This window comes from Xiphias gladius, chromosome 19, assembly GCF_016859285.1.
Source record: "Xiphias gladius isolate SHS-SW01 ecotype Sanya breed wild chromosome 19, ASM1685928v1, whole genome shotgun sequence".
NCBI classification, from domain to species: domain Eukaryota; kingdom Metazoa; phylum Chordata; class Actinopteri; order Istiophoriformes; family Xiphiidae; genus Xiphias; species Xiphias gladius.
In genome coordinates, this window is record NC_053418.1 from 29978169 (window position 1) to 30000678 (window position 22510).

Genomic DNA, 22510 nt, shown 5'->3' on the forward strand with positions numbered 1-22510 from the left:
CTTGATATTTTTAAGTTGAAGGGTAAGAAATGGACTGAAATTCATGTATACAGTATATATCAGCCTGGGTTTATTTAACAACAATAGAACTTGACTCACATTCCATTCCTGCATCTTGTGCAAACACCTTGACATAGATCATCAGGTAGTGTAACAGGGTCCTGTGTGAGTCAGCTCTATGTTTGGACACACTGGTTGGACAAGGGTCTAAGGTGTAAGAGGGGGTATTAGCTAATTACATTATGACTGGAGCTACTGCAGGTGCTGCATACAGAGAATACAAAAATTAAACAGATGGAATGGAAACAACAAGCACTGTAAGAATCGACTACAGTAGAGTTGAAAAGCTTTCCAGTTTGAAATGTGAAGTGCAAAATGGAGCTGCAGCCTCGACTCTTCAATAATGCAGCAAACGTATGAAATGTGATGAGAGGGAGTATGTTCATTTGTCAGCAAAATTCACATACTCCCTCTGTGGAGAGCTCTGCATTGTGCAGAAAGGATTTGGTGGAGGAAATATAACTAGAAACAGGCATTATTCTGCCAGTGAAATAGCAGCATGGCAGAAGTAGTCAGGGTGTAACAACCTGGTTACAGGCGTAACCAGGCCTGGTTACGCCTCTACCATTAAGGCTGAGTCCAGCATGTCATCCCCTCTCTCACACCTGTCTTTCCTGTCTCTGCATTGTCGCTGTCAGTAAAAAGCTAAAATTCCCAAATATAAAAAAAAAAAATAAGCGGTCAAGGTTGGATGTGTAGGTTGCCTTCATGCCCACAATCAGGGTTCAGTTTCCAACTCAAGAAAATAGGGTTTCTACTGTGTTCTTATTTTTCTTATTTATCAATGAAAAAAACACTCACCAAAGTGTCACAGTTGCCTAAACTGAACATAATAGATATACTTCGGAATAATTATCGTGCTCCCAAGTGTTTTTCTAATGTGTTAAGTTCCAAAATATCAACAGTGAACCAGGAAGAAAATATTAGGATTCTGGGGCACTACTGGGTGCTGAAAATTCATTGGGCGTGAACATCCTTTCACTAATTGTTACTTTAGCCAAACTTTAGCCATAACCTTCTACATTGTCACTTAAAGATGAGGCTGAGCAATAGAACAAACCAACCAACTACTTGCTATAGCTGTGGATAGAAGGGTAGAGGATGAGGACTGGGCTGAACAGGTGGGGTTGGCTTGGGGAGTGATAGTTGATTGCAGTAAGTTTAAAGGGTGTGTGAGGTCGGACTTTGTCTTGTTAAATGTAAACAGGCTGCTCCTGGGCGGTCAGCAGGCGGTACATGGCTGCAGGCATCGTCTTCATGTGGATCTGAGACAGTCACAAACAGAACAAAGCATTTAATTCATGTAATTATTTGTAGTAAATTATTCGTAGTAAATACGAAGATCAAGTGCCAAAGGCTATCAGTTGTTGTCAATCCAGACAACCAACTCAGCACTAAAATGGCCACTGCTACTGCTGTTGCAGTAACAGCACAGTTTTGATATTTTGATACTTTATTTACATCAAAAAGTTTGTTTGCCAAGAGAACACAGAGAAAGACAAAGTAGAACAACCAAATTAAAATGTTGCAACCTGCAAATGACAGATATTTTAAAACTGACCAAACTCTAATGTTCTACTAGCAGCCTGGGGAAATTTCATGGCAAGGCTGGTGTTATTCTAGTTTTTTTTTTTTTTTACAGTCACTAAACCCCATGAAAGGACCAATGACCAAAAGAGTGACGACAAAAATGTCTGTCTAGTAAATGTTGAGAAAAGAGAAGATATTTTTTTCAAATTACTCATCCCATTGTTTTATGGGATAAGGTTGGTGATATTTTATATTTTGATTATGGTCAACAAATCCCAAAACCAACCGTGTTTCAGTTAGTCTCTTCTGACTTCCCTAACCTGTCTGTGGCTCTCCCTTCCAAGCACATTGGCTCCCACTGAACATATTTAAAAACATCTAACAAATACATGCTGTAGTTTCATTTATTAAAAAAGGTTCAATAATTTCTAAAAAAGAAAGAAAATAAGTAATTTCTTAAAAAGAAAAGCTGGACACTAATTTTTAAACAAGTTTTACTTAAACAGTAGAATATGCAGAAGAAGTGCATTTGTTGGTATTTGTATTTTGTGAGTATTTACATACGGTATCTATCAGGAACCCTCTATTATCTCTTCTTTACAACACTGAGTTGTATTTGAGGACCTACACTTGGGTTTGTATACATTTAGCTTAGTAGTGCCCTAGGACTCTACACTAGGAGGTCAGGATGCTGTTTTAAAGCTTGCAGTGCTGAGCTGCTTACACTGGGTGCAATGGTATGCAGCTTTGGGTGTCATGTATCTGTTGTTGCTGTTTATAACCAAGCAAACAGCACAGTTGGAAGTCCTTGCTTCAAAGCCAATTAGGAGATATGATGCTGTTTTTTCTGCTCAGCAACTGAGCTGTGTTATTCACTGCTAATAACTCCAATGATGACATGGCCATACAGTGCAGAAATTCATATGATACCTGCTACTACTATATTTCCCCTTAGTTCCTTCAAGTAGTATTTGGCCAAAGGGCTTTGGTAAACACCAAACATTTTACTTGTATGCAGTAAGTTCATCAGGTCTGTGAAAGAATCCAAATTAGAGTGTTATGTCTATGTTCAGTGTGATGCCTCACCTCTCCCACAGCGCTAGACAGGATGTGAACAATTTTTTCCTGGGGCGTGGCCACCACGCTCTGGCTGTTGATTTCAATGATGCGGTGACCCACTCTGACCCCGCCTCGTTCAGCAATGCCCCCACGCATAAGGCTACAGATCTGTTAAGGGACAGATCAGCTCTTTACATGACAATCAAATTTCAGTTTAACAGAACAGCAAGTATCATTTAACATAAAAACAATGCAGAACCACAGTGCTACCCACAATGCCATTCTGGACACTGAAGCCTAGCTGGTAGCGGAGGTCTGGCCGTCTGATGAGAACGGTGGTCACTGGGGGACATCTGACAATGTTCAGTTTGATCTGAAACTGGTTTTTCAGACCCTACATAAAAGAAAGCATATGGTGAGATACTGGGTCAGAATTTCTGGCTTTGCCCTAAACTGGTTCTTCTCCTACCGGGAAAATAGACAGTTCTGTTTATTGTCTGTTTCAGTAAACAGTTCTGTCTCCTTAGTGGGCAGTGATAGGTTCAATCAAGGAGCCTTAGACAGCCTACAGACTATACAAAACTCTGCCACATATCCCTTAACTAAATGGTAAATGAACTGGACTAATACAGCGCTTTTCTAGTCTTATCAACCACTCAAAGCACTTTACACTGCTACCACATTAACCCATTCACACACACATTCATACAGCGCCCTTTCTATACATACTGTGCTTTCTACACACACATGCACACTCAGACATCAATGATACATCGGTGCAATCGGAATTTGGGGTTCAGTATCTTGCCCAGGGACACTTCGACATGCAGACTGGAGGAGCTGGGGATCAAACCACCAACCTTCCGGTTATTGGATGACTCGCTCTACCTCCTGAGCCACAGCCGCCCTAATACAACTAAGTGATGAGATTACATCACACCTGTTTAAACCTCTTTACGCTGACTGCATGTTCCTTATTGAATTCATTCTTTATCTTTATCATTCTTTATCTATGCTGGGGGTGTTCAGTGGCCAAAAGGTTGAGATGCATACCATATACAGGTAGCGACAATGGTTTGACTCCGGCTGTGGCCTTTTACTGCATGTCAGCACCCTGTCTCTCATGCATTTCCTTTCTAATTTATTAACATAGCAGAGATACAAATGTAAAATGCCAAAAATAAATCTTAAAAATAATAGTCATTATTATAATTTAATGCTCCCTTTAGCTATTGTTTTATGTATGTATGTAGCTATGTATCACAGTTTGTAATTTTTTGCTTAGATTTTGCTATTATGTTGTTAAGTATGTAAAATAATTTAAGGCCTGAGGTACAAAAATTATCAAAATTGGGAGCCAGACAGACAATGAAGTCCATCATTAGAAACTCAGGGGTGCAGTTTAGGCCTAACTTTTCTATGTAACCCAAAGCTAAAAAATAATTTCAAAAGTTCTAATTCTAACTGTAAATAAAGATATACAACTCATAAGAAAGATAATAAGTCAAATGTAGTTTTGAGATCTTATTTCATGAAAACACTTTTCAAACAAAATTCAGGACAAAAGAAGTCAGTCTTTAAAAAAAATATTCTCTGAAAACCACTTCCACTTTAGTACATTCACATTTGATGAAAATAAAGAAAACATTTCATCAAAACAATGATTTACATTGTATATATATGTATATATATATAAATATATATATACACACACACACACACACACACACACACACACACACACACACACACACACACAATGTATATATATATATATATATATTACAATTGTATCTTAAACAAGAGTAGATTTTCCATAATGTCCCAAAAAGGAGTTACCACTGTAACTCAAAGGGTTTGTGTGTGAGAGTGTGTCTGGTGTGAGTCCAGGCTGGGAGAGAGTTAATGTCTAACAGAGGTAATAATGATAACAGATGGTAATAATGACAGTTTAGAGAGCTTGAAGTGGTGAGAGCAGAGAGGGGTTAATTCCTCTTTGTAAAGGGGTAATGATGAAAAAAAGGAGGAACATTATTTCTTGGTTGGCATTTGGAAGATTTTAAAAAGGGCAGTCACCAGCATTAGAGGCAGTGAGTGTCACCAAATTCAGTCAAATGATCTAATACTATGATTCTCCAGGTAATGAGTAGTTCTAACAAACATCACAGGGGCAAAAAGGTACAAAAGAATAATCACCAGTCATCAGTCTGATGCAGGACAGGGATTCTTTACTCCACTACAAAGCTTGCAATTATCAAGTATAAACTAAAATCAAAATGCATTTAAGCTTGCTTGGCTTGTAGTTTAGATTAGGCTCAAACACTTGTTTCTAAGTCATGCCACTATTCCCAGCAATGTGTCTGTCTTCTTCTCACATACACTCCCTCACATGTCAGCAACTATCATTCTCTCCTCTGCTGTGCAGTCAGCAGTCAGTGTGCTGTTTCTTTGGCTGGCTGCACCAAGTACTGTGCAACTTTTGTTAAAAAAGTGCTATATAAATAAAGTTTAATTGTGATTTGTTGAAACACAACCTGTGCACCTGCATAATCAATATCTTCATTTATATTATCTGTTATTAAAAATAACATCATACACATACCTTTATGATGCTCTGGCAGGTGGACAGTGGCAGTCCCACCAGACTGGTCCCATTGATTGACATGATCTGGTCTCCTATGTTCAGTCTGCCAGACCTCTCAGCCGGGCCAGCATGCATCATGTTTGCAATGATGACAGTAGGCAGGATGGAGCCCCACCCACTTTCCACAATGACCACACCCAAAATCTCCCCCTTAGTTTTCTCTATGAACACCTGAGCTCACATCAGGCAGGCCGCAAGCAAACAGAAAAAACACAAGTGTATTATCACTTTGCATACTTTAAATTTTACAATTTTCCACATGGTAATGCAAAAACATATTGAATAATATAAAATAGTATAGTTTTAGTGGTTATTGCATTGCGTACCAGAATGCTTTCATGTAAATGTGACAATGAGAACAGAACCTTTGGAATTTGGAAGTTCTGAGCAGCAACACTTTATGAACCAGTAGCAGTGGTAAATGAAGATGATCATTGGCCTTGTGTGACATTGTTTGAATAATATATAGCTAACTTACATCTTTGCAGTTCTCAGACTTGGAGAAGTGGATGAGGTCATCATTGTACATGTCCTGAGTACTGAGCAGGTCACTGTACTCCTTCTGGCTTAGGTCCTCAGGGTTAATGCCATTGGCCCGTAAGAATTCCTGGTAAGCCACGCTGAAGGCCTGCCCAATAGACTGTGCAATCAACTGGGCCTAGAGGACAGGATAGATAGACAGAATTTCTGAAATAATTGTAGCTTATCATTCTTTTTGTCATCTTATGGTCAGCTCAAGTTCTTTTTAACTTACGGTAGTCCATTTCACAGATGATTAAAGTGTCAAAATTAATAGTACAAAAACTGCATGTTGTCCTGACTGACAAGCAAAGACATCATATAACTTTGATTTTGGACTCACATCTTCAGACTCAAACACGTGGCATATCATCTTGTACTGGCGCTTGCTTTCTTGACCTGGGTCTGAGGCTTCCACATTTTCCTGAGAATCAGGTCGAGGCATCCTGCGCCGGGCCATCAGAACCACGATGTTGCCAATGTCAGCAATGTAGGAGATGGTCCGCAAAGGGTGGTCCATCATGGTATCCTGGAAGTCAGAGAACCATAACAGTCCTTTTAACATCTAAATCTGAGGATAGAAACCAAACTAAGTAACCAAACATAGCACATTTTATTGAACCCAAACAACTAGGTTCAAACGGGTTCATATTGGAAGTTTTATTGTTCCCCTGAATCCAAAATCTTTTTCCTCTTACAGTTTACTAATCCACTTTCGTGGTAGCAATCCATTTGCACAATTTTCCATGTCAATATTTTTTTCTACCATATAGCCCCTTGGGGTCTCTGTACAAAAACAGAAACAGACTGAGATACCCTGCATCTAAGTTGGTCTAATCAACAACATATTGTGCAGAATTGACATTCCAAAAAATATATTCTGCTGTTAGCCAGGGATGGATCATCCCTGATAAATCCCTTGTGGATAAACTTTTTAATCTTCCATGTACACACAGCAGTCAGGCAACTACTGTATGTGTACAATGCTGCTAGAGTCACCGCTGCTTGTCTGCTCATGTGTTCTTATAAAGCAAATACAGTTGGAACACCATGACTGTTTCAGTTAACTACTGTTAGCCCATCACGGTCCCTGCATACCACTAACATAACTCTATTAGTTATGGATGACATTTATTTCAAGAGCTTCTTATCTCTCACATGATATAAATCACAGGATGCACCTGGACTTTAGACTCAAACTAATGCCGTAACTGCTTGTTCTGTTTAAACATTTCAGAGGTTAGCTGTGTAGCCTGCTTTATTTCCTGTCCATAAAGTCTTTCCTCCCTAAATGAATTAATAGCGGAACCATTCCAAGAAAGCAGTCACTGGTCTGTCCCAAACCCTAATCAAACTATGGCATTAATTTTTTAGTTAATTCACTGGTTAGCAGCACAGGCTAACTCTATAGCATCAGAAGTCTACAATTTACTTGGCTCCATTTTATTGTGCTCTTCAGAGACCTTGTATGTGTGTTGTGCTTCAATCAGAGTGAGTACCTGGGAGTCAGCATTGAGTACTTTGATTCTCTGGGTGGAGATGAAGAGATCCACCTCTGTCATGGGCTGAGGCTCACCCTCAGGGGCCTGCACACATATACACAACCACATCCACAAAGCAATATTACACACAGATTTATAAAACATAAGGCATTCATAAAAAGGCCAAAATGTTAGTAAGAAGATGTTCCTGAGTGAAAAGACATTCAAAGTAACCGTCTCATTACAACCAGCACACACAGTGAAAGACAACATACTGAGAGCTGAAGTTGCTAAATTAATTCAACTTTCTGATCCATTAACCCCAAAGTTAGTCTTTGACTAAGAGACAAGTATAGATTCAAGCTGCAGAGTTAACTATAACAACTCCCAACAGATAATTCCAGTGATTTCCTCATTTTGGTCCATTTACTTTTCGATTTTCATAGCACAGCAAAGTGAATGGCAACCAATGGCTACATGGACGGAAGGAACCAGACATACAAACATTTCAAACACTACAGCAGGATTTGGAAAGTGGTCAGCTGTGATGTAAAGCAAATTGATTTGCAATAAGTAATATGGACCTTCACATATGTTGCCATGCACTATGTCTCACATTTGAATTAACCTGTTTACTGTCATCAAAAAATATGCAACAGTGACTAGTGCATTCTAACTGAGCACGGTGAAAATAAGACACAGTAAACAGCAGATGTTAGATTGGAAATGAGGAATCATTTCCAGTCATTTAATGGAACATGTTTGTGTGAGCTACAATAAATTGACAACAATCTGAGCAACAGTTTACTCACATTCTGGGGGCCAGTCAGGAGCTTTATTCATAAATATCCCTAAATATCAAAAAAGTTCAATATAATTTTTTTTTTTTCTGTCCAGTCATCATATAGTCTTTATATTCTCTTAATATATATGGCTTCCCAACAAGGATTCAAAGTGGATTACCGGAAAATGTTATGATATATATGATAATGTAAAAGATCCATTGAGCTGCATAAAGATCTGCATTTCTTACTGTGTTTACTATCCTAGGCATGTGTTCCAGTTTTCGGTACATAAAGTCAAAAGAAACCACCAAGATGTTTTTCCTCACCATAACCCTGGTTTACAGAATGTACAAATGCATAAAACTGTACTGAATATTTTGTTTGCATTATGGTGGTATAACAAGCTGGAATTTTTTAGTAAGTTATGTTACTTCCTGCTTAGTGTAACAAACTGTGACAGGTGCCAAACCACAGGAAACTCATTTTAAGTATGGTTGATTTTAAATTCATAAATATATATATTTTGCATGAGGCTGATTCATCTATTTCCCGGGAAGATGTAATGCCATGCCTCTTCTTCAAGTAAGATGTGAGCATATTTTTAGTCCCTGTGTGGCTAGGCTTTTTTAAAAGCATTACTCCACCCAAAATCTGTATGAAACAGATATACTTGAAAGGCAGATGTAAAAAGGTTGCATTTCCATTCTTCTTGGAATGCTGTGGCCAATGTGCATTTGTGGATTAGTTTTCATGGATAAGTTACATAATAGTAAAAAGTCAATGAAAACATCTAAAACCGCTGCTGCAGCATTGTCACTTCTCCTATGTCCATACATACCAATTGTCAATACTTAAATATCTCCAAAATGAAGCAAAGCTTGCAAGCTAGTTCAGGCTGTCAACTCAAGTTGTCCAGTACACTCACATGGCATAATCATCTCACAGCAAAACATATCCAACACATCTTTGTGATTATTATGATTAACCCAAGACAGCAGTGCTCTGCTGCCAAACTGCTCATCTTAAAGCACTGCTGTTCATACAGCATTTCAGAAGCCTCACCTTCACCCCAGCATCGCCCTGTAGGCTATGAGTCTATACATTCCCCTAGTTATGATCATCACTCCCCACTCCCTGCTGAGCTGAGGTCAATGTTTCCTTGTGGGAAATGATGAGGTCAGAGCTTAGATACCCATCATTAATGCTGTACATGTTCTACATTCACATAATAATCCTTTCCATGAAGGTTGGATGACTGAAATATGGCCTTATATCTTAGCTCACAAGTATGTATGTCCACTGATTTGCCCTCCTCCTACTCTTAAATTGGTTAAAGCTGCTTTATCAAAGCTCATTTACTGACTAGCTTGATGAACCTCAAATGTCTACTCAGCCATGCACTTTTTCACATTCACAAATCACATTAGAGCACCTGCTTGCTTGAGAACTTCACAAGATCAGGCATGAAAAGCTCATTGGTAGCAGTGTATTAAACCATATTTGGTGAAGATATTATTGGCTTAAGAATTTTCTGAGGAAAGTTTTGATACTTTTATCTGCCATGAAATTTGTCAGTACTGAAGGGCAATATAGCCACTAAAAATCCAAATACAAAAAAACCCAAAATATTTTACACTCTCTGGGCGATGCAGCATTTTTGATTTTTGTTTTTGGATACACAGATTTTTAATGGCGTAATACCAGAATAGTGGTTAGTCTGATGTTATATGGTTAGAGCTCTTATTCCCAATATTGATCCCAGGACAAATTGTGTGTATTAGCTTTAAATATCTGATGTCCAAAAGGGACATTTTCAGATGTTTAACACGTCATTGGTAGACTACTTCTCTCCCTTGTTCCTTGTGTTCTTCTCTGTTTTCACCTCCATTATGTGCTTGTTTGTCCTCAGTTCATTGTTCTCCCTGTCTGTGTGTGTGTGTGTATGTCAGCATGGAGCTGGCCATGGCCCACGGGGTCTTCTCTCCCACCAACTCACCAGCACAGCTCCTTCTAATCTACTCATCCACTCCTCAACCAGCTAACCCTTGCTCATCCCTCCAGTCTGAGCCAGATCGCTCAGTCTAGCTTGTGTTATAAATGTTAATTGTAAACATCTATTGTTCCTCATGTGTATTGAATTGCTTTCTAACCCCGAGTTTCCCTGTGCTCCAGGTTCATACCTTCAGTCTGCTGCAGTTACTGGTCGTGTCCAGCTCCTTCCTCATTGCCAATTTCCCCAGCTCCTTCCCTCTTGCCTTTTTCCATTTTCTATCATTGTTCCTACTCCAGTCCAGCTCTGCCACCAGCTCAGGATGCGCCTCCTGCTCTCCATGTACATCATCACCTCATCACCTGTCCAGCTCTGCCACAAACCCAAATGCCAACTGGAACAATCGTCCCCTTAACTGTTCAGCTTCCCCTCCTCCGCCAGCCGAACTGCAATCCCCTAACCTATAGGACTCTGGTGAACATTATTCTATCATCTATCCCACTATCTGATATAAATCTGAGTTAACCCTGCTCCTGCCTCATAGTCTGTGGTCTGCATCTTTGGGTCCAAAGCTAAATCATCATAACTGAAGGATCTGGCCACAATGGACCCAGCAGACAAATCTCCTGAAACCACCTGCTTACAGCAGCTGTTTCTATTCAAGTTGTTATGCTAGGCAGCACAAACAGTAGTTATTGACTTTATTAGAAAACAAGTCACTTATCTACCTACCTGAGTGTGTCAGACATTCTCTCCCCTCTGCAGAGGAGCCCATATAGTTAGGTCGAGCAATGGCTGTCTCCGGAAGAGTTTTTGCATCACATAATGTCGGGTGAGTGCATTTACTGTGGACAATTGGGATTTCCTTGCTGCTTGCTCTATACGGCCAAAGGACAAAGCTCATCAGTAGGTATGTGGGTGCTGATCAGCCAGACGAATTCTTCCTCCCCATCTAATCCCAGATTTCAAGTTCAAGCCACTCTATACTCTAATGATCATTTTTCTGCCTCTGCTATCCCTCATTGATTCTGGTGCCGGAGACAACTTCCTGGATTAAGAATTAGGAGTTCAGTTAGGAATCACTTTTCTGGATGGGAGATTTCTGGCCCACATAACACAAAGCTCACATAACCCTGATACTGTGTGGTAATCATTATGAATCCATCAGATTCAAGGTGATCTCTGCTCCCAGGACTCCACTTGTCTTAGGTCATCCCTGGCTAAAATTACACAACCCTAACACTGATTGGGCAGCTGAGAGAATTGTTGGCTCGAGTCCATTATGTAAGTTTGCCTGTTTGCAATCTGCTTTATCTCCATCAGAGGTCATTATCAAGACGCTAGGACAACGTCCAGAGCCTCCTAACTTGTCTTCCATTCTTGCTGAGTACTACGACTTAGGTGAGGTCTTTAGTAAGGATCATGCTTTGTCTCTGCCCCCACACAAACCATATGATTGTGCCCTACACCTTCTTCCTGGAGCCCCTTTACCTTCTAGTCTTCTCTATAACTTCTCCCACCTGAAGAGAGAAGCCATGGAAATATACATTAGGGATTCCTTAGTAGCTGGCATCATTCAACCTTCCTCCTCCACTTTTTCTTTGTGGCTAAGTACCATGAGCTTTTTTTGGGTACATCGTTGAGAGTGGACAGGTGAGGACGGATCAGGAAAAGGTAAGAGCAGTGGCTGAATAGCCACAACGCACCACCAGGAAACAACTGCAAAGATTCTTAGGCTTTGCCTGCAGTGGGTCCACGCATCCCTGTTACCCTAATACTGACTGATACAGTTCTGGTGGCCTACTATAGTGGCTGACACAAGGAAGTACGTGGCTGCCTTTTCTGCCTGTGCTCAAAGTGACTTGTCATCATCCACCTACTGGTCTGCTTCACCTCTTACCTGTTCCCGGTCGTCCTTGGTCACATATTGCCTTGGACCTTTTCACTGGGCTACTACCATCACAAGACAACAATACCATACTCAACATAGTGGATCACTTCTACAAGACTGTCTATTTTGTTGCCTTGCCAAAACTGCCATCTGCTCATGAAAATGCCAATCTTTTGATTAATCATGTGTATAACAGTTGACATTGTCCCAGACAGAGGTCCCCAGTTCAGGAGCAATGGTCAGTCTCTCCTTCAGATTCCACCCCCACACCAATAGGCAGATGGAGAGGGCCATCCAAGATCTGAATATGATATGGGCATATAGAATATGCCCATAATTCCCTGACCTGCGCTGCTACTGGTGGGAACATTCCCATTTGAGGCCTCATTTGAAGCATCTTTGGTTTATGAACCTCCTCTATTTAGGGTGGGTCGTCCACTAACCGGAAGGTCAGTGGTTCGACCCCCAACTCCTCCAATCATGTCAGAGTGTCCTTGGGCAAAATACTGAGCCCAATGTTGTGTGTCTGTTTGTATTTATAGAAAGCGCTGTATGTATAGAAAAGCGATTTATGAATTTGTGTGGGAATGGGTGAATGTGACATGTATTGTAAAGCACTTTTAGTGGTCAATAAGACTAGAAAAGGGCTATATAAGTACACTACATTTACCATTTACAACATCATCTTCGTCAAAAGATGTGTCAAAAGATTCAAACGCAGCTCTTCTTGAGTCAATGAAAAACAACAAATGGCTTGCAGATCGGCATCAAGTTCCATTTGTTCTCCTTCGTTTTCCCCTCCCTTATGTGCTTGTTTGTCCTCAGTTCGTTGTTCTCCCTGTGTGTGTGTGTGTGTGTGTGTGTGTGTGTGTGTGTGTGTGTGTGTCTTTCATCCTGGAGCTGGGCATGGCCACCTGGTTCTTCTCTCCCACCCACTCACTGGCACAGCTGCTTCTAATCTACTTATCAACTCCTCCACCAACTGCAGTATTTAACCCTGGTTCATCCCTCCAGTCTTTGCCAGATCATTTGTGGTGCAAACGTTAGGTCCAAGTTCCAGTTTATTTGAATGCTTCTAACTCAGAGTTTCCCTTTGATCCAGGTCCATACCTTCAGTCTGCTGCAGTGACTGGTCGTGTCCAGCCCCTTCCTTGTTGCCTTTTTCCAGTTTGGAATTGTTCTCGCCTTATCGTCTTCCAGCTCTGCCACAAACCCTGTTGGATCAATCTGCCCTGATACACTCAACCTTCAGTCAAAAGGACTAAAGAACTCTGGTGAACATTATCCTACCATGTATCACACTCTCTGCAATAAATCCTATTCAACCTTGCTCCTGCTTCCTAGTCTCTGTTTTATGCATATTTGGGTCCAAAGGTAAATCATTATAACATCACAGTAGTTTATTTGCATGTTTTAGTCCATCTGCTATGAATCATACTGTGTATTCTTTTACAGATTTCTGAGCATTTTAAATACTGACAATAGAGTTGCAGAACAAAATACGGACTCCAACTGTTTTTCTGCAAGACTGTCAGGTCTTAAGAGTTTTATGTTTGTCCAAACAACAGTTTCATTCACTATGAAAACTATTTGTAAAGGGGAATATCTGTGCACATAAAAGAATAATTTTGGTCTTGTATCAATGATTTTGGTGCATGAATTAACAGAACATAACAATGAACAATATTGTCCACATTTTTATTGTATCATACTGTACAGTAAATTAAGAATGCAATTTCAGAGATAATGCAACTTTGTTTTACAGGAAAAATCTGAAGTCACAACTGGCACAACAAATATATGTATAAAATAAGAGTAACAAAGAGATGGTTAAAGTGGAATAAATGTGATAACAGAACAATAATAAGAATACATTCTATAGGAATGCAGTTTTCATAGGCATCTCAATACCAAAAACACAGGTGCGGGGAATGCGGAATAACACGTCCAAAAATCCAAATGTCATGTCGTTTCTTTATGTTATCTACTATGAAATATATCTGGTTTTTGGTGAATGGACTAAAGCAGACAAAAACACTGGTATGGTACTTTAAGGTAGGTAAAGGTTTTACAGGACCTATTTCTGCTAGTACCCTCTTGAGTAGTCTATTTTATTCCTGAATTCAATTTCAGTGGTTTAAATTTTTGTACAACATATCTGCCCAAATTGAATCTACACCCCACCCCGCACATTCACGCCTGCAATGTGAGTCACCAAGTAACCAAACTGGCATGTCTTAGGCCTCTGAGAGGAAGCCAGAATACCCGGAAGAAACTGGGGAGAACATGCAAACTCAGAAAGGCCCCAGCCGAACCAGGGTTCGAACCCTGAACCTTACTGCCCTGAGGCAGTGACCACTGCACCACCAAACCAAAATCAAGGAACTGCTAAGCAGTTAATAATAACTACAAAGGTTGTATGGTACATGCACTATTGCTTAATAGTGCATGTATTCAGGCTCCAGCAAGTACTGTTTGAAAGGAAGTGATCGTTTCACAGTGCAAAATATATTAGTATGCCATATGATTATTAAGGAACAGTTCAACATTTTTGGAAATACACTCCATGCTGTATTACCCACAAAAATATGACAAGATCAGTTTCATCTCTGTACATCAAGATCCGGGATGTGTTTAGCCCAGCTTAGTACAAAGACTGGGAGCATGGCCCTTTTCTGAGTGTTATACTATATATTAATATGGTTCATTTAGCCCTTTAAAAGCCAACATCCACCTGTGGGCTCTGGGTCTATGTTTCGCTGAGGGAGGAAGTTATTATCATCACTCCCCACACCCAACTGCTGTGTTGAGCTTGATTTTTTCTTGTGGGGAGTGACAAGGTCAGAGCCCAGACATATAACATCAATGCTGTAAATATTCTACATTCACATAATAATCCATTCTGCGTGAGTTAGCTTATTGAAATCATATGATTGTATTATTGCATTCAATACTCATTTTATTGTTGTAGCAGTTTAAGGTGGAGCTAATTTCAACTGTTAATATACTCCTGGGGTGTTAATTCACCAAGAAAACATCATATTTTATAAGCTAATTAGTGAAGTCAGTATGTAAAATCTAGCCATCAGTTACATGTTATTGTAGTGGAATAGAAGTAAAACACATGTAGTCTAAAGTAGTCACACTTAAGTAATGTACAAGTGCTGTAGGTACAGTACTTGAAGTGCACTTACCTTTCCGACCCTGGAGATATCTGAACCCTTAACTGCTCTTAAAACGACAATCTGTCAGTTTACATTTCCTTTTTTACACTTCTTCGGTTTACACAAGATAAAATGGCAGAAACAGTTGCTGAAATGCAGACCTTTAGCCAGGTTGGCAGTGTGGCTCTAACGATGGCAGTGCCAGCCTGTGCGCCCCTTTGGTCCAGTCTGGAATATCTCAACAAATTTTGGATGGATTATCATGAAATTTGGTGCAGACATTCATGGTTCCCAGGGGATGAATCTTATTGGCTTTGTTGAAACCCTGACTTTTCAACTAGTGTCATCATCACACACTCTGGTTTACAGTTATAGATATATCCCCATCAGCCTCAGCTGTACTTATTGTTTAGTGCCTACAGGTATTTTAGCATGCTAACACATTATATTAAGATGGTAAACATACATAACTTCAGCATGTTAGCATGCTGACATCAATATTAAGACTGAAACACTGCTGTGCCTAATTATAGCCTCACAGAGCTTCTAGCATCGCTGTAGACTCTTCTTCTCACATACCGGACTGCTGTCTGTACCAGACACCCAGAGATGATTTGATATGGCATTTTGTCACCTTGCTCTGGGAAGGTTAGCAAGATAATGTAGGTTATTATGTACATATACAATGGTGTATATATACAGTATGTGTATATATATATATATATATATGTGTGTGTGTGTGTGTGTGTGTGTGTGTGTGTGTGTGTGTGTGTGTGTGTGTGTGTGTGTGTGTATAAATATATACACAACATTCAGCCAAAACATTAAAACCGGTAACTGTTTTTAATGTTTTGGCTGATTGGCGCATATGGTTAATGGTAGTTAACAGGTCTGACAAAAAGCAGAGTGTTGCAATTACGGAGGCAACAAAATATCTGATATGAATTCAAAAAATTAGACATGAGAGAGGGAACAAAACAGAACTAACACACAACTAAGGTGCTTGCAGGATTCCGAAAAAAAAACAACAATTCATCTGATTGACAGAAAACTGAAGAGGAAATAAAAGGATAGGACAGTGATATAGACAGACAGACAGAGACAAAAGAGCCAAGCAGAGGAAAAAGAGATGCTTCACTCAGCAATAAGGAGGAGGAGACAAATATGTAGGTACTGCACCTTCTTCCTGTTCTGGGCTAATTTCTGGGCCGTCTGCCAGGCATGAAATAAAGCAGACAGGAGAGTAATGGGTTAGAGCAATGCACAGGAGAGACTGACTGGATCACAGGGAGGGGGGCAGGGACAGGGTGCTAAGTGAATGTCAGATATAATAACCTTGATCTGTAGTGCCACTGTACTGTACAATGATTGTTTGTATGGTTCTGTTTATGTATTTGTGTGTCATGAACATCATAACTGGTGTGAATGTCTATAGTTGGCTACACCCCAGTATACTCGATTTCTATAGTATTAGAAGATGAAGGACTATGCTGGAGGAGTACTAAATGCCAAACCTGGGCCTGCGCCTTTCACTCCCTGGAATCACACTGAAAGTGATTCTAGGACTAAAACTAGTCCTACCTCAGAGCAGGACTGAGAGAATTGATGAGGCTTCCTACACTGACTTTAAGCAGGAGAAGGACTATTCGTAAGAGATAGTGTAACATAACTGTTTAAAAACATTAGGTACAAATTCTAATGACATGTTTTAGTTTTCTGGCAGTTGGGCTGAAATATTGTGCATTCAAAATGCAGAAAAAAGCAACACATTTTTTGAGTGCAGGTTTTATGCCTGAAGACAACATCTGTGCTTCTCGACACTGCTTAGTAAAGCTGACAGTGGATTTAGGCAGGCAACTCAAGTTCCCTAAGCATGGTGCCAAGACCTCCCTCACAACTGAAATCATTCTAGTGTCAGAGGCAACAAAGAACATGTCATGCTAGAGTTCACCATGCCATTGGAAGAGCGGATGGAGGAGGTTTTTGAACGGAAGAGGTAGAAGTATGAAGGCCTAGTCAGCGCCTGCCACAGACAAGGCTGGAAGGCAAGGTGCCTGCCTGTGGAGGATGGGTGCAGAGGCTTTGCGGGACAGACTCTCTGTAGGGCTTACATTACACTCACTATCACAGGCGAGAGGAGAAGGAGGGCCATCTACAACAGCACAGAGGCTGCAGAGAAATCCTCTAGGTGGCTCTGGATAAAGAGAGCGGATCTGTGGGAGAATGCTGCTAGGGCACAACCTGAAGCTTGATCAACCTAGGTTGGGTCTCCTGAGTGCGGGTGCCTAATGTTTGACATACCCGAAACACCTGATGACCTCAGGTAACATCACTGATGATGTGCCCTAGCTTAGCATCAGAAGATGTTTCATTACAACTACATGTAAAGGCAAACAAAACAAGTCACTGAGTTATCTAGCTTATAAATGCAAAATAGAAATGCTAAATAAAGAAATACCTAAAATCTCAAAACTATATTTACCACTAAGAAATTGTCCTAAATGAACACTGGTAACCCACTTGCATAGCGGAAAAAATAAAAGTACATACAGATTAAATTAGAAGATCATTTGACTCAGCTGCTCTTTGTTCTTTTCTCCATTTTGAATTTTACCCTTGTCTAATAGTCCAATCCACAAGTGCTCTACTTTGTAGCTGTTAGGGACATAACACAGTGATGTCACACCTTCTCCTACTGAAAGTCAGTGTAGGAAGCTTAAACAATAACCTGTCCACAGCTAGGACTACTTTTAGTTCCAGTTAAGGTTTCAGCACAATTCCCAGAAGTGATTTTAAGATGCTTGATACATGTACATTGGGGAATGTTGGGTCTCCGTAAATATAACTATAAAGAGTACAGTCTAGACCTGCTCTACATGAAAAGTGCCCTGAGATAACCTTTGTTATGATTTGGCGCTATATAAATAAAACTGAATTGAATTGAACTGAACATAGCCCCACAGAGGCATATATCCAGACTCATGGCACACCAAACCACGCCAAGTATACTATAATGGTAAGACTCTGGTTGCCAACACTTTCCAAAACCTCTCAGCACTGATTATTTCTCACCCTAAATTTGGTAGCCATATATGGGCCAGAGTTTGCTTTTGCCAGAACACAGCTGAAAATGCCGTCACAATTAGCCCATCCTGGGAGGCCAATTTAGTAAGTTAATTTTGTTTCTATAACATGTAGCTTAAATTTTGGAGATGTGGTGAGTCATGGGACTATCACAACACTGATGAGCTGATCAGTTCAGTTTACATTATTCATCCTAGATGTTCTGAAATTAACATTCCAAGAGGAACACTGAGAGGTTTTCTAAACCTCCCCACCCCTTCAAGGCAAGCTGATTAGCTACAGGGCAGAGCCCCCTTACCCTCTGTCTGTCCCAAAACTGTAACCAGGGGAGTTCCTGACAGACATCTGGCTGTAGGATACTATTTGACATCACGGCCCAGCTTCAGCCAACATACTCTGAACTGTTTTCAGTGTTCATTGTCTATTTTCTGTTCATTCTAAAACTGTCCACACTCATATATCATATATCATGAGTGTGGACAGTCAGAGCCTTTGGATACATTGACATATGTAATACTACGACAGAGTGCATTTGCATTAGCCTTCCACTACCAGCAGGTTTCTCTGTTGTTTTTGACTCCGAAGAAAACTGAGAAGCTGACTCTCAGCACTTTTGGTAGAACTACATCACCCTTTAGTTCGGGTCTTCTATCCTCAGTGTGAAAAGAGGCAGACTCCTGGGACTGGCTAAACAAAAACTGTCAATAACAATGGCTAATGTCGGTCAAATGATCTTCTTCATAGAAATGTTTAGGGTCAGTAGTTGCACAGAGCTGTCTAGTTGCTGACTGTCTTAGGTAGGACCAATTCATTATGTGCTCCAGGTACAGTGCATTCAGAAAGTATTCAGACCCCTTCACTTTTTTCACATTTTTTTAATTCAAATTCATTTTTCCCTCATCAATCTACACTCAATACCCCATAATGACAAATAGAAAACAGAATTTTAGAAATTTCTACAAATTTATTAAAAATTAAAAGTGAAATATCACAATAACATAAGTATTCAGACCCTTTGCTATGATACTCGAAATTTAGCTCCGGTGCCTCCCATCATGTTTGAGATTCTAAATCTTGATTGGAGTCCAACTGTAGGAGCCAAATTCCTCATTTCAAATATTGTGAAAGTTGTATCTTTATTAATAGACTTTTGAACTTTTTGATTGACTTTTAGGAGTTTCTGGAATCTTGGCTCCTTACATTTTGAAAGTCGTAATGGTTTTGTTTGCCCGCGAGAACAATTAGGGGCTAGCATGTAGGGATCCTAATCTTCATTTCAAAATATTGTGAAAATTGTATCTTTATTGCCCCATTAGATATTAATTTTGTTAAGTTGTGCTGGCTTCTTGTTTAGTAAACAAAATAAAATATATTTTATTGTGGAAATCGAATATGGAGTCTTGCCTGGGTCTATGCTCTTTTTTCCCACGTTTCCCGTTTACCACTCCTATATCATTGGAGGTTATCAGAGCTCAGGTGGGTTCCAGGTATAGTGGTACCATACAGTTTTTGACCGCATATAATTGTCAGTTTACAAGCTACTGGGGTTTTTATGAAAGAATATACTTGGGTCTCAAAATAAATATTGTTATTTTTATAAATCCCATCGGATCTCTTTGTTCTTTGTTTGGACTGCAATTTGGAGCGTGTCTAACCTCACACATCATACCTGTAGCCTCAAGGCAAGTTTGTTTCATGGTATTGCCTCTGCACCACCTGTGGTAAATTCAATTGATTGGACATGATTTGGAAAGGTACACACCTCACATCTATCTAAATACAGTCTCTGAGCTGACAATGCATATCAGAGCAAAAACCAAGCCATGAGGTTGAAGGGCCATGAAGCCTCTAATTCTCTGGTCTGATGAAACCAAGATTGAGGCTCAATTAAGTGTCAAGTCTGAAGAAAACCAGGCACCACTCATCACTTGCCCAATACCATTGCAGCAGTGAAGAATGGTGGTGACATTATCATGCTATGCGGGTGTTTTTCAGCGGCAGGGACAGGGAGACTGGTCAGGGTTGAGGGAAAGCTGAACAAAGCAAAGTACAGAGATACCCTTAATTAAAATGTGGTCCAGAGCACTCTGGACCTCAGACTGAGGTGAAGGTTCACCTTCCAACAGGACAGTGACCCAAAGCACACAGCCAAGACAACACAGGAATGGCTTAGGGACAACCGACTTGAACCAAATCGAACATCTCTGGAGAGACCTGAAAGTGGCTGTCCACTGACGGTCCCCATCCACCCTGACAGAGCTTGAGAGAATCTGCAGAGAAAAATGGCAGAAAATCCCCAAATCCAAGTGTGCAAACTTGTCACATCATACAATTTCTGTTTTCGCTTTGTCATTATTGGCCTGTTGAGTGATGATTGATGAGGTAAAAAATGAATTCAAACAATTTTAGCATAAGGCATAAATTAAACTTGTGCCTTTTGGAAGAAGGCACAGCCTCTGCCTTTTTCCAGGTCATTTTTCCTGGAAATTTTAATGATGATCAATGTTAAAACATAATTTGGAAGAAAAAGGGTATTTTAGTTTGGCAGATTAGGACATGTATAGCATGAAATTGGACGGTCAGAGTTTACGTCATACCGGAGGGACACTGATGCAACACTGATGCAACACACCTGTAAAAAACTAAAAGGAGAGCAGCAGTGGAAATGTTGAGTGACACCACACTGAGATGATCCTGCAAGAGTGAATTAATGAATTTGTTGTTTTGAACTGTGTAGCTATTTGGAAATTTACTGTCCATCTTTTATGTATAAAACTAAATCTGGACCTTTATTTATCAAGCACCGTCATCAAGCAAGAAATTTTGATGACATATTGTAGTTTTCTGACAGTTAGAAGTATTAGACAGTAATTAAATTCAAAATGCTGGAAATAGCAACAAGTTTTATATCCATGCCAAAATTATATACGTTGGGTAAGTTGATGCCAAAAGAAATAAATTTCAATTATAATATGGAAATTTACTAATAAGCCATTTGCATAGTAGAATGTAAGTCAGTTTAGATGTATAGTCACAAGGGTCTTAGTACACTTTACAAGTCCGTAGTACGTAGCACTACTGCTCTTCCGCCAGTAGAGTGATATGAGTGCATGTAAAGGAATGTAGGGGCTTGACAAGTTTGGCCACACAGGACAATGCTAGTCCATGAAGAATTTCGTAGATGATATGGAGTAGCTTGTAGTTTGACCTAAATGAAAGGTCATGAGATTTTGTTTCCTTTGAGAATTCTGATTGCTTCATTTTGGACTAATCTGAGTTTTTTTGTGCCAAAGAGAGGAAGATCTGAGAACAGAATGTTTCAATAGCCTGGAGGAGGTGACTGCATGAATGATCATTTCTGTGTCTGACTGTGTTAAAAATGGGCAACTCAGGCAATGTGGTGGAGATGGAAGAAAACTACCTTTGATGTGTTTTTCAAATGAAAATGATGGGTCAAAAATGACACCTAGATTTTTGAGTAATGTATTAGGAAGAATGATGCTGCCATCAAGGCTGAAGGACGTATTTGACACAGTTGGTGGATATTTTTTTGGCCCTAAAATTAGAATTTCTGCTTTTTTTGTTTGTTCAGGTGAAGAATATTCTTAGATAGCCAATATCTGACAGTAAATAAACAGGAGGTGATCCTGATCTACTAGCAGGATTATCAGTGTAATCGGCATAGAAATGGAAATGAACATGCATTTCATGGCAGATGTTCCCAAGACCATCTTTAATGAAAAGAGGAGTGGCCCCACCACAGAGCCTTGGGGAACCCTACAAGAAAGGATATGATGATTGGAAAAGGAGTTATTGTAAATGCACTGTCAAGCCACACGAGCAAGCCACTTACATGGCTTAAAAGAAGTACAAACAAACAATTTTAAATAATTTGACTCTGGTGTAGTGTTAATTTTGTCAGCTATTTTTAGATTTATACTTAGTCTTGTAAGTCCATGTAAGTTTTAGTCATATTTAGTCAACCACAGCCTTTTTTTTAGTTTAGTTTAGTTTATTTTAGTTGATGAAATAACATGATATTTTAGTCTAGTTTTAGTCATGACCAAGAATTAACATTTTAGTCATACTTCAGCAGACTGCATAAGATATCATCCAACTGATTTTAACAACTAAGTCTGGAAAGATGCAACAACATTAACAAATCAAATTCAATCTAATTCTTGCAATATGAGTTGTTCAGAAAGTAACCAGAAGAAAGAAAAAACCTTCACAATAGAAAAAAACAAAACTTTTACAACAGCCCTGCAATAAATCCTACCCTTATAACGTTCAGTTTTGTCAG

At 39.8% G+C, this 22510-nt stretch overlaps 1 protein-coding gene across 1 annotated transcript in view; it reads right to left on the reverse strand.

Moving 5' to 3' along the window:
- The window catches only part of apba1a (amyloid beta (A4) precursor protein-binding, family A, member 1a), a 71311-nt gene continuing 48801 nt past the window's right edge, over positions 1-22510 (reverse strand). The window contains exons 6-12 of the mRNA XM_040156234.1: positions 7312-7398; positions 6156-6341; positions 5772-5951; positions 5252-5464; positions 2924-3043; positions 2677-2817; positions 1-1325 (exon numbers count right to left, since the gene is read on the reverse strand). Coding sequence (XP_040012168.1) covers positions 1254-1325; positions 2677-2817; positions 2924-3043; positions 5252-5464; positions 5772-5951; positions 6156-6341; positions 7312-7398 — 999 coding nt within the window. The 3' untranslated portion in view covers positions 1-1253. The remainder of the gene's footprint in view (positions 1326-2676; positions 2818-2923; positions 3044-5251; positions 5465-5771; positions 5952-6155; positions 6342-7311; positions 7399-22510) is intronic.